This window comes from Bombus terrestris, chromosome 9, assembly GCF_910591885.1.
Source record: "Bombus terrestris chromosome 9, iyBomTerr1.2, whole genome shotgun sequence".
In the NCBI taxonomy this organism is placed as follows: Eukaryota; Metazoa; Arthropoda; class Insecta; order Hymenoptera; family Apidae; genus Bombus; species Bombus terrestris.
The window spans coordinates 10820218-10833385 of record NC_063277.1 but is presented as its reverse complement, the minus strand read 5'-3'; the positions used below and the strand labels follow the sequence as shown (position 1 = coordinate 10833385).

At 31.5% G+C, this 13168-nt stretch overlaps 2 protein-coding genes across 8 annotated transcripts in view; one reads left to right on the top strand and one right to left on the bottom strand.

The window, feature by feature from the left end:
* The window catches only part of LOC100643533 (fasciclin-1), a 376846-nt gene that overhangs the window by 266186 nt on the left and 97492 nt on the right, over window positions 1–13168 (top strand). The gene's annotated exons all lie outside the window — the stretch shown is intronic.
* LOC100643655 (origin recognition complex subunit 3) lies at window positions 4237–11523 on the bottom strand. 2 transcript variants are annotated; one of them, XM_003397559.4, is made up of 14 exons: window positions 11357–11523; window positions 10861–10992; window positions 10660–10780; window positions 10431–10585; window positions 10190–10350; window positions 10000–10108; window positions 9730–9894; window positions 9447–9644; window positions 9136–9252; window positions 8711–8998; window positions 8387–8620; window positions 7651–7770; window positions 4768–4835; window positions 4237–4535 (listed from the first exon to the last, which is right to left on the bottom strand). In XM_003397559.4, exons 1-14 carry the CDS (start codon window positions 11378–11380, stop codon window positions 4442–4444), a joined length of 1986 nt encoding a protein of 661 aa, XP_003397607.1. In that variant the 5' UTR covers window positions 11381–11523; the 3' UTR covers window positions 4237–4441. The 2 variants fall into 2 exon arrangements, with proteins under 2 accessions (XP_003397607.1, XP_020720428.1); XM_020864769.2 differs by lacking the exon at window positions 9730–9894.

Sequence of the window (13168 nt, the reverse complement as noted above, 5' to 3'; positions counted from 1 at the left end):
TTTGGAAATGTTGTGAATATTTTACGTTTTCCCAAGTAGTAGTGTTTGGAAACTAAATTCATGATTTTTTTTAGTTTTATCGGTTTTATAATGCTCCTTTCCTGTATTATAACTATTCCTTGAAAAACCGTGCTGTTTTGTAGCTTTCCAGCATAACAAAGGTAAGCTAAACACCGTACAATTGGAAGCTACAGAAACTCTTGATCTAATATTAGATTAGTGGTAAAGTGGAAGGATGTTGATCTTCGGTAAGGAAATAGGTGGAACCAACTATGTTGTTCAACTAAACATTCAACTGTACTTATGCTCCAATGTTCGATTGACTAACTATAAACTTAAAGTTATAAAATATCGACGTTTCAAACTCTGTATGAAACTACCCTACTTTTTAAAATAGACAGTGAACGATCGTAAGAGAATCGTAAAATAAAAATCTTCTAATTAATACATAAAATGCTTAAATATATATTTGCTCAACTTATTTACGTTAAAATCTACTTAAAAATATATATTATATATACACTATGTTTGTCGAAGTACTCATAAAGAGTTCGAAACTTTCCAGTCGGATTCGAAAACATTTGCATTGCGCTCAATCCCATTTCTAATATTGAATCTCGAACAATGGACTATAACTTTATCATTTGGTGTACTATTTCAGCTGTACGTTTGTCGCACAACTAACTTGGACTAAGTGTTATCGAAGGACGTTTCATCGTATTTCATGTGGCATTTAAATCCTTCGCAAGAATGGAAAAAATTCGTGTCTTATTTCCTCGTTGCTTGCATCGTCTACGATTTCAATTTATTAATCGAGAACAACCACACATAGAAACCAACCTTTCCTTTTGTCAACACGAAACCTCATTACCGACGTGGAATGCATGGCGTGCAACGCGTCTAGACAAACCGAATAGTATAGATGACAGGCGTCTGATGCGGATAGACCGCGGAAGAGTAAATTTGTGAAGCAAGCAAAATTTAATTCGCTATTCAATGCATGGGCATAACGTGTGTCATCTATCATATACGTTTACGAAGGGAGAAACCGCTTAACTGTGTCGCCCGCAGCTTTTGACACATTCCTTACTGATCCGCGTGCCTTTGTACCGTATACGAACCCCTGAAAGCCTGCTTCGCGATACCGGCATGATCGATGTTGAAGATTTCCGCCAACGCGTAGTCACACAATACCTAACCATTGCTGTACGCGTTGCTTCTATTCCAGTCTGATGCTAGATGAATTAATTTCCGGTTGTCTTGCGCAATCTTAATCATACAGTTCTGCTCAAATTATTTTACTCCGAAGAAATTTGACTTTAAAGATTATTCTGTCCTGTAGCTGCAACCGATGGAATTCGAATTTCGGGCTGTGAATATTTTTCGAATGTTGGAGATGGGCTCTATTCGAGTTTGAAGAGGCGAAACGTTGCTTTGATTCGGAGCAGTTTTACTTTAGAAATTACTCTACTTTTCAATCTCAAATGGAGAGAAATCGAAATTTAGTGTGGATCTTTAGTTGCAAATAACTGAAAGCAGTTTCAGATGTTGGAAATACGGAAGTCAGTTGAGTGTCTGTCAAATGTCGTTTGAGAAGTGCACGACGAATATTTTTTGATATACAGGGTGGTTGGTAACTGGTGGTACAAGCGGAAAGGGGGTGATTCTACGCGAAAAAAGAAGTTGAAAATATAGAATAAAAATGTTTCGTTTGAGGCTTTGTTTTCGAGAACAAAGCTGGAGAACAAACTCCGCTTGACTTTTATTTATGGAGCTATATTAAATCAATTGTCTATTCTGAAGAAATCGCAAGTTGCGAGCAATTGAAAGAAAAGATTATTGTAGCCTTTCATACTTTAAAACAATCGAATACGTTAAAACGTGTTCATAGAAATTTAATTAGAAGAGCAGAAGTATGTGTTCGGCAGAATGGGCAAACATTTTCAGCAATTTTTGTAATAATAAACTTTATGATTACTTCATATTATTTCATTATGTATTCTTAACTTTCCGTTGCGGCAAAAACAAACCAACCACCCTATATAATGATTTTCTCTCATTGGCTCACTTAAAGAATATGTCTCAGTGCAAATACCGTGTAGAGATATACGTGACTTGTCACCAGGAATCAATATTGATCTGTGTTAGGGCAGATACTATTACCTGTACAAAAATGGATAATATATTACAATGCAATATGTAAAATGAAAACGTGAGTGCGATTTTCAGCACAGCCTTAAGCCAACCAGCAGGAGATTCACTTTGTAGAACTACTTTCAAGTAGAAGACTCCGGTTTTAGGTAAACGTGACTGACTATTTCTGTCTGAATAATACTGGAGATCTCTACAGTTTGCTTAGACGAGTGAAAGACTGTGCAAAATAAAAGAAAGTTAGAGTTTGTCAAATAAAATTGAAATATTAAAAAGACTGAAGTTGATGCACTTTAACATCTGACAATGACAAACACAATGACGTCGAAGTAACTTTGATAACTTATACGTGAAATTGAAATTCCTTGCTACCAAATGAACTAAATATTTATATCGTATTAAGTGGATTTTCATGGTTCGTCGATTAAACTAGATGGCATTGCGTGTTACATATTGCTTGAATAATTTAGTTGAAGTACAATTATATGATAAATAGATTATATCATCAAGAAACATGGAGATAATAGTACTTTTGACAAAAATTTTCGAACGTATACATTATACATACTATATACATCCATGTAAATGTGTTATACTTTTATATAGGAAATATTAGTAAACCTGAGTTTATTTTCGAAAATGTAGCTATAACATATAAATCTCTTTTTCGTATCGTATCTCTCGTTTAGTATCGTGTACGATTTAAAAAAAAGCTCTTTTTTTTAAATATAGAAATTCCCTTTCAAAAATAAAAATGATTAAAATAACAGATGTACGCGCAGTATGTAGGAAAAAAAGACAAAGGAAGGATCGAAATACATACATATTCTATCATAAAAATTTATTGTTAGTGATGCATATCGGAAAAAATATCTGCAGGTTTGCAATTTTATTTAACATCTAAACAGAAAAATCAATAATGTCATGTTCTATAAATTTTTAACTGTACCACGCTTGCAACCAATTCATGAATAATATTTCATAAACAAATTTCCTCCGCACTTTAATAACAGAATGCATACCAGTTCGTAGTAAGCCATTAAAAATACAGACAATAGAGCCTGAAACTTCTTCAAATTTTAAAACGCAAGAAATGTAGAACTATTAAAACTCTAATATAAAAAGTATCTTTATCCAAGAATCTGATTGTTCCGAAAATTATTAAATACTCGTATCTTATTTTCTTCTTTCCATATATAATAGAATTAGCAAAAAAAAAAAGAAAAATTAAAATTGTATTTTTATATTTTATTTTTATTATTATTTTTTTTATTATAGGGTAAGAATGATTAATGATTTCGAATACTTACATGTCGAGTTTTTCCATCGTCATTTCAAATTACACCGAAAGCTGTATTCTCGTGAAATATACGATTTTTATAAAATATCAATTTTCGAAGCGACAAAAGTTGTAGTTTGCAAATAATTGTCAGCCTTTCAAATTGACTATTATCCTTTGAAACTACCCCTCGAATGATTAAAAAGTTCTTCAGAACATAGTACACCGATCGTATACGTGTATTATCAGACATTAGTCTGTCTAATGATAGTTAGAACGTGGAAAAGGTAACGCAGTTATCCCTAATCATTATAATTATGCTCATAAATAAGAACGTTTCTCGACCGTACTTTCTGTTTTTCCTTCCCACCATACTATTCTCCCGTGTTATCTAAATTTCATCTTAGCTTTCCCCTTTCGAAGCTACGGAAGTGTTTGTCCGGAAACTTCTGCACGCTACGCGATGTTAAAGGATATTTCTTGGAAAAAAATAAAAAATAAAAGTTACATGATATCGTCTTCCACTTCTCTCCATTTTTTTTATTAAAGAAGGAAGAAAAATATATAATAAACCTTATCTATAATAAGCTAATATGGACTTAAGGTAAATTTAAAAATTAAAAAAGGTTGAGAAACATTTCTGTGAGAAAAAATGAGTTACACGATATCTTTCTTTTTCGTCCTAGAATTCACGCTAGGAAAGTATAATACATGGAACACATAGAACAATACATAGAAAAGAGATTTATAAACGAAAAAGGTTGAAAAATATTTCTTGGAAGAAAATAAAAATGACAAAATACCAATCCCTGTTTCTTTTTCTTTTATTATTATTATTAAACGCAGGTTACAAAAGTACAAAATAAATCTCACGTGTACTAATCCAAATGTGTGTATACGCTACGTTTGTAAAAAAATTGAGAAATATTTCTCTGCACAAATATAAAGCATAACATAAGTGAAATTTATAAATAAAAAAAAAAAAAAATAAAACTATCGACTAAGAAATAATTATGTGAGTCGCTTAACGTGGTCCGTTTTCTGTCGTGAGCTCTTGATGAAACCAAGGAACTCCAATTCGGCGACTGCTTGAGTAAAACGAGCTCTAAATCTCCGTTAAGGATACCATGAACCATCATAAAATTCACACGTGTTCCCGTGTGAATTATTCAAACAAAAGGCATACGATCCCGGCGAGTAACCACTACGAGCTTACGATTTCACCATTACGAGCTATGATATGAATTTCAAACGTACCGCGGTTAGACAAATCTTCGTACGTTCCATTACTCCTGGATCGTACGGACGTGAGAAAACCTCTAAATGAAAAAGGATACTGTAATTTTGGGTCCACGTCCCGTTGTTCCTTTGTACTGCCCACTGGATCCACGATAATTAAAAATGCCTGCAAGAGTATTATAACTATTTGTGGTAGCTACAGGAGTATCTGTTTTAGAGCTAGAATGATATAGTTTTCTGCACGATGCAAGGATGTTTGAATTAGAGCAGTAGATGCAAGAATCTAAAGATAATGTATAATCTAAAGCCTGCATTTCTAATGTGCAAAGAACGACATTCTAATTTAAGAGATTACAAAGTCTTTTTCCAAAAGATAGTCGCATTTTGGTTGCAATTATTTTTATAATATTCAATTTATTCAATTTATTTTATGATACTTTAATAATTTTACAATATTCTATCAACTATAGTAAAGAGCACATTTTTATTTTTATTCGATTTATGCTCGAGAAGAAATGCGATGAAGAGATGGATAATATAGTCGTACAGTATCAAATAAAAATGATAGAGTCTTAGGAAATTATAGTAGAAGTGTCATTCGTTTAAGGAGCTTAAATCAAAAGAGATTTCATAAAAAAGCCTATTCATCCTTAAAAATGCAAATTTCATAAACATAAACAATATTCAATAAGCAGAATTTTTCTGCACATTTGAATTTTTTGAATTACCATCGATACATAATAATAATCGATATGTAATAAATATTGTATGTGAGTCAGAGAGTAAACGAAGAAAATTAGAAACCAAACAAAATAGCGTTCGTGCATATTATTGTTTAAAATAATTCATAGTCAATTAACAATTAATTAAATTATTCTTTCGTTAAATACGAATTTCAAACAAAGAAATATTTAGTAAAAAGAATTGTATGGACTAGCCGAGTATTTTTAGCGTAATAAACTGTATCTTAAAGGCAAACAGAAGCCTGTTATACCATTAAAAGCCTGCCTTTGTATACGAATGTGGCTTAACACCTTACGGACCGTGGTCGACGACCGTGAAAATGGAATTCTCGGAAAATGCTCCTGTCTCCAGTCATTTCGCTATTTCATGGCGTAATTTTTTCGTATTCGTATAAAGGAACATAAATGTCGGGGATTAGGCGACGCAAAAGTGCTTGGATTTATGATTTAACACGTAACGAGATAAAATGTACTTTGCAACAAATGGAACGAAATAATTAGAATATTAATTTTATCTATAATATTTTATACAAAATATCATCAAAATTTTCATATAAAAACATGTACTGAATTTTTATTGGAAAATTGATTATTTTTTGCTGGTAATTCTAATATTGTCTATGTTTACTGTATAATATTTTTGAAACTTCCACAAATATTTCTTTTTTTTTTTTAATTCTATATCACGAGAGCAGAAATAAATCGATATATAAACTAAACAAAAATTACGATACATTCGTATTTTCTACCCCGACGAAATAGAATAAAATGCGTCGCTACATATATGTATATTCGTAAATAAACAAGTACGTCAACTTAAACTATAACATTGAGTTAAAACTTTATGCTAACGTAACATCGAATCATCATATATTTACATTAACGTAAAATAGATTTATGAAATAGATATAAAATTAACAAAATTCTTTAAAAACTTGACATATGTCATCAATATCCATAAAAATATTCTGAAATATATAATACGTTGGAAATAATAGAAATATCGGGTTCTACCAAAAAACGGACATTCATATTAAAATGTCAATAAATAACAACTAAACAAGTCTAATATTCTAGTTATTTTCCATCACAAAATCAAATAACTTTCATCTGAAAAACTTTTCCTCGATCTTTACTTATATATATATACACACGTTTTCTATTCCATTCAGGAATGTATCAACAATCCCCATATTTCTAAATGTAAAAATACTTGCAGAAATCACTTATATTCATCAAGCAAAGTAATTACAGACAAATATGTAGGGATATTAAATCATTTGAAGGAAAGAGTTTAATCTCAATTACACGAAGCAATAATTTATAAAAGTATATTATCGTGTACTATCTCTTCCATCTTACCATTTCTTTAACAGCTCCACGTAATTTAGAGATCACTTACGTATGCATATACTTTGACTTTAATTTCCTTTGTCCAATGCTTACACCAGGTGAATTTCCAAGCTCTTAATGACCGCGAAAAAATAAAACAACCCTCAGCCCCTTTCCAGTTCGACCCCATTTATAACACAGCGCTCGCGTGAATCACTCGTTCGTCAGTCCGATTAAAATCACAAAACGAACGAACGCATAAGTTACTCACGAAAGTATTCGAAAACTTCTAGAAACCTTTTATGTACATACTGTGTTACATAATATGTATTATGTTATACAAAACATTTTGAAATTTCATTAGTATCGAGAATAACGAGACACAAGTAATGAAACACAAATAATGAGACACGATAGTCATGAATATATGATAAAATTTGCAACAAATCTGAAAATGCATCTAGAAGCTACAATATATTTATTACAAATATACCTATATTTTGCAGAAGTCACAAACATTTTTAAACACTCAGTTATCCATTATATTAATAAGCCTTAACATTGTAATTTCCTGCTAAATATATGTTTGCAATAAGTATCTTTTATCTTCTGTATACATTTTCAAATTGGTTTCAAGTTTGATCAATACAATCAGTATTGTCGTGTCTCATTACTGTGCTTATGAATATTTTAATTTTCCATCATAGAATCAAACAATTTTCATTTGAAAATTTAATGATATTATTATTTAAAACAAAAAAATGTAAGAAAATATTATTTTTAAATGTTTCATAAAACGTATACGATATATAAATGCACAGAAATTTTTCATGGTAATTGTACAAATACTTTCGTGAGTTACTCTATGTATTAATCTGTAAACACAAACACGAAACAGATTGTTACCTGTAACCAGTCGTACATATTGATCAGCTTCCTGGATTCTAAGTGCAACTTGTAAATTATACTGAGGTCAGGCAGCGTGGATGGGATGGCGTCGTCGTTCTCCAATTTGCAGCACTCGCACTGAAATATGTATTTCCAATTAACTTCAACGTGCAAGACAGAGACCTCGGCATCGTTTCCCATTACGAAAAATCTATAATCGATATCCAACCACCGATAGAGGGTGAAGACGATAGCATCGGAAGAATCGTAAGCCACAATGAACACACGAACAGAGGGGAACGAACGTTCGTTCAAGTCGCGAGTCTTCCAGACGAAACCAATTGAATGAGGATCACGAACACTTCTTAACGAATTATATTTCGAATGGTATGCAGAAATGATCTACACAGACAATTCATGGAAGAGGAGAAGATATTTCTTTCATAAAATATATGAGGAGATGATTTTTATGATTTCTTGAGTGAAGAGTTTATTGAAGTACCGTGTTTCTGATTCCTCGTGAAAATAATTTCATACTCTCAATTAATTACTTTGAAAATAGTACGAAATTCTGGATAATATGGTATTATGAATCTAGTACTATAGAATTTTAGTATAGAATTTTCGACATTCTAGTATTAATAAATTCACCCAGATAATATCTTGTTTTCAAAGCATAATTTTATTTACTTTAATTAAACTCATGCAACGTGCACACCACAAACATCATAAAAATTATTTCTGTTTCACTTACATTTAAGTACACATGTGGATCGTTCAATCCTGTGTGTATCGCTGCTCTCAAAGATCCGCGAACATGTTGTTTCGCTAAATTGCCATCATTGAAGCAAAATATCTCGTTCCCAGGTACGTAATGAGGATTGATAAGGTACACAGAAAACACTTTTTGATCTAAATAATCGATCAAATCCTGTTGAGCTATCTTATAGGGCGATCGAGATTGCGTTTGGGACATTTTCAATAATTTCTACAGCGGAACACAAAGCAAAATATTATAATTTTCTTGTTTTTCCAGAATACACACGTCAGCTGAAAAACGTTGAATTTTATTCCAAACCTCTTTTAATTGAAGTCGACTGAGTTTTTCACCAGTAGAAACGATATCGACAGGTTTCAAAGCTACTTCTAAACTAGCTTCCTCGATTGTTTTTATACGGTCCTGTAGATCTACTTTAACTTTCTTCATAATTGAGTCCTTCGAACTTTCCATAATTGTTGTAAAAGAGTTCAATTTTTCAAGAAATTCCTTCTTGGATAGAAAACTTAGCAATTGCAGGCATTCTTTGTACTCTTGAGATTCTCTCAAATCACTCATATAAACTGCTTTTGTGTAATATTCACGTAGCTAAAATGGTATTAAACTAAATCTAAAAAGGAGATTCTCTAAATCTTCCAAACTTTGTCGAAACGTATCGAAATTTTATTGCATGTAGATTGGGTGCACTATTCTGAGAAAAATGATAATTTTTTATTAGATTGTACCTGTTTACCCATTGGTGCATTTGGTAATGTCGACATGAGATCGTGCAGGCACTTGAGTATTAACAAAAATCGGTGCATATATTGATGAAAATTATTTAAGAGCTGCATCAGCGTTTCCTATAACAAGATCTAGGTATAAATCAATATTAATTTTATATATGTATGAGTTTTATCTATATCATGACTTTTTTATATGTTTTATAAATTTCTCAATAATTCTTATTTTTCTATTATATTAGGATATACATATAATTTTGCCAAATAGCGATACTATGCATTTAAGAGTTAAATATGTAAGTATAAAGCCGTACCTTAAACCTGTTATCATTAAGCAATTCATCTTTGTTTTTATCATTCGTAAGTTGTCTAATATATTTTTCTATAGAAGGCAATTTTTTAATTTCCACCCAATCCTCATCTGTTAAAGAAGAAATCCTGCTTTTTATCTTTTGCGGTTGACAACAGAGAGAATTTATATTGTTTGCGTAAAAATGTTGTATCATACATATCTAAAAACGTAACGATAACTTAAACAAAAAGTCGTATATAGCAAATAAAAAAAAATTGTAAAGAAAGAATGAAATAAACCGATACCTTGTAACTTTGTAAAAAACTCTCTACCGAAAAATCATAAAACAAAAAGATATCCGTTAAAAATTGAAACGCGCGTCCAGTCAATTTAAATGGGATATTTGTACAAAAAACAGTCTTTTCTAACACGTCTGATAAAATATTAATTTGTTTTTGCATATGGAATACCTGAACAAAAATTATGATTTTAAAAAGTGACTGTATTTTAGAAATTTCTATATTTTATTATCTTCTTTATTATATTTATAATTCTATGATGCATTTGTTGCTTACATGAACATTCAATTTTGATGTAACATCGTATGTTAAAGATCTATGGATGGCATGTAAAGTAGTTGCAACACCAAAAATAAGAATAAATTTCATTGAATTGACATATGAACTGAAAGATATAGAATATTAATTAAATAAGCCACCGATGAGTCTGTGACATTAGAAATATACAATCAAGAGACTCTAATACCTCAATATTAAGATAAAATCATGCAGTACTGCAGGAGAAGAACTTTCAAAATCAGTTATCATTATAACCAGAGGATCATTTCGATCACAATTTTCTTGGTGCCATAATTTTAGATTCCTCATATGACAGTGGGTTTTCTTAATTTGTATATCTTTATCATCCTATAAATAAATATATTACATGTAACATCTAATACTGCATATTTCTAATAGTTTGGTAACTGCGCTAACTGAAGTAGTACCTTTTCATTATTCATCAACTGATAAATTGATTCTTCTGTGAGATTCTTTATATTATTCGAGTCTCTACCCCATATAACAGCAATATGATTTGTTATTGGTTTTAGCTTAGAAACTACTCTTTGAAACATTATCTTGTGATCAGAAACATTAACTCCTGCAATGCCAGTAGTTTCATAAATCCGGTCATTAAATTTGAAAAAATGATACATATATATTCAATTATATTACCAGTTAATAAAATAGCTGTCTGTATCTCATTCTGAAATTCCTCTATTGGTTTATCTTTAATCTTGGAAACAAAAGATTGTAAGTCATCTAAAACTTGTTGAAACATATTGGACCTTATAGTCTATAATTTTGAAAGATGTTATTGAAAATGATGATAACAAAATGTCTCTTGTGTATTAGCATTTAATATAAAAGAAATACCTCTATAGCATTTTGAATGCTTTCCCATGTTTCTTTATAAGTAAGATACCATGATGCATTTAAATAATCTGGTGGTTCAAATTTTGTTTGTTTATTCCCGATCTTATAAGCACCTTTGTGTACAAAGACACCCTAGAAGTATTTTAATATTCTTTGATAAAATATAAAGATTTTATAAGAAGGTTATAACTTGAAAAATAAATAACATATATAATAAACAATGGCTTTGTCCAAAGGTTTAAATTTATGAAATGTTGAAAGAACAAAATAATCACTATGCCTAAAAATTATCATAACAAAATTAAACTTATTAAATTCTAATGTTTTAAATCAATGTTAGGAAAAGAAGAGCAGTACATAGATAGATCTTATAATTATTTAAAATTACAATATTAAATTATCTTATACAAGTATCAGCTAACTCAACCATACGATGCACAAAGTACCGCGTTTGCACTTTGAGGTTATGTAAGTAGAAGCAACAGGTGTACTGTACCTTTGATACTGACACGTTGTCCATATTATCCAAGAAATGTTCATAAAACCATATATTTTAATTAAACGACCAAAGACTATTCCAATCACTAAAAATCATGTCATTAATATGGAAAGCACAGAAACACTTCACACATACCCACTAGCTGATCACAACTGTCGCACTGACTAGTTTCAGAGACGATCCTAGAGTGCGCTAATCATCAGCGCGCTTGTCTTTATAAATTTAAATCACTCAATTTCTTTAATTTATTGATTACTAATTGTAGATCACTGAAATTCTTATAACTATTTTTCCGTATTAAATCAATGTAATTTTTTCAAATCACATTTAATCAAGATTAAAAATTAATTATATTAACTATCTAAAATTTCCCTGATAAATGCTTTTGCTAATTTAAAAAACAAAATCTCGTATTATATTACATATTCTATTTTCTAGCAGGATTTGTTAGAAATTTCCAAAGATTTATTCTACAGAAGGCAAGACAATAAATAAATGAAAGTCTACCGCTTCAAGTAATTTCGAAACATTTCTTAATAATAATAACTATCCTCATTAAGCGCAACATTACTCTGAATATTCAGTTGCACGCGGTGCTTCATGCAGTACCATATTGCATTTCGCATCATACACGTATTAAAGATAATTTGAATCAACGTGTTCGCCCTGCAAATGACCAGCACACTTACAACCTACGCAATGCGAGTAGTGTAACCAGAGGCGAGGGTGGAATTTTGAAAATTTGACCCTACCAGGGGCCTAAGGCTGGGTAATTGTGATATTCGAATTTCACGAGCGTAAGCTGCCCCGATCATCATCTGAATCGCAAATGCGCCGATTGAATTCACTGAGCAAACAATCCGGAAACCGAGAGTTTGATGCCACGTTTCCGCGCGGAGGGCAATGGAGAGGAGGGCGTTCGCCGAACTTTCGTTAAACTGGTAGGGGTGGAAGTGTGCTACTTGCTCGCCGAACTTGCCTGCCAGGAACTCGTAATTGATTTAAAGAAGTGTCCAAACAAGATGCCATGCCCCGTACCTCACAGTGTACTGAAATATCCTCGCTGGTATGCGCCCGTGTAAACGATCGTGCAACGACCACTGAAATCGAAATTATTCCGAGTTCGCCAAGCACATTTCAGCATTTCTATGAGCTCCGCCGGAAGTCTGTTTGCCCATCCATCTTTCCTCAAAATTTCATCCACGAATACATGTTGCGAATCGGCCTGCACTGAATCCACACGTACGGTTGCATTGGCGGGAATTTGGTCTTGAAATGTATGATTTTAATATTATTCAAAGTTCAATTGTTTGATATTTCTGCTAAATGATACCTTTATAATCGGATAGTGACAGGTAGAAAATGTTTAACACGGGGAAAATATTTATATTTAAGCTAGTTCTTGTTTTAGTTCGTAAATTATTTGTGCGTTTAGAGGTTTTGGATGAGAGATATTAATTTTGCTGACTTGTAGGTTTTCATGTTGTCAATATAAGTACTGCTAGCTCAAAAGAAATTTAGTCCTAAAAAGTATTTGAATATGTTAAAACAAAGACACAGCGAAGAAATTGATCGATTTTATCGGAGATAATGTCGTTTTTGAAAAGTAAAATTAACTTCAACTGATGACGTGGTAGCATAGGAAGGATTTATATAGTTAGAAAACATCTACATATATATGTTTTCAGCCCGTAACATAACTTTTCAGTAACTTTTCACAAAACATTCTCCAAAAAGCTATCAAACGAGAGGAGGAAAGCAAGCAAAATCTCTCGATAAAAACTACACAGATTTGCCAACTTACATAGA

Coding starts and splice junctions, on each gene's coding strand:
- LOC100643655 (XM_003397559.4), bottom strand. CDS start 11,380: ATGGACAACGTGTCAGTATCAAAG. Junction 10,586..10,659: donor GACAGCTATTTTATTAACTG/GTAATATAATTG, acceptor CTGGCATTGCAG/GAGTTAATGTTTCTGATCAC. Junction 9,253..9,446: donor TTAATGATAACAGGTTTAAG/GTACGGCTTTAT, acceptor ATCTTGTTATAG/GAAACGCTGATGCAGCTCTT.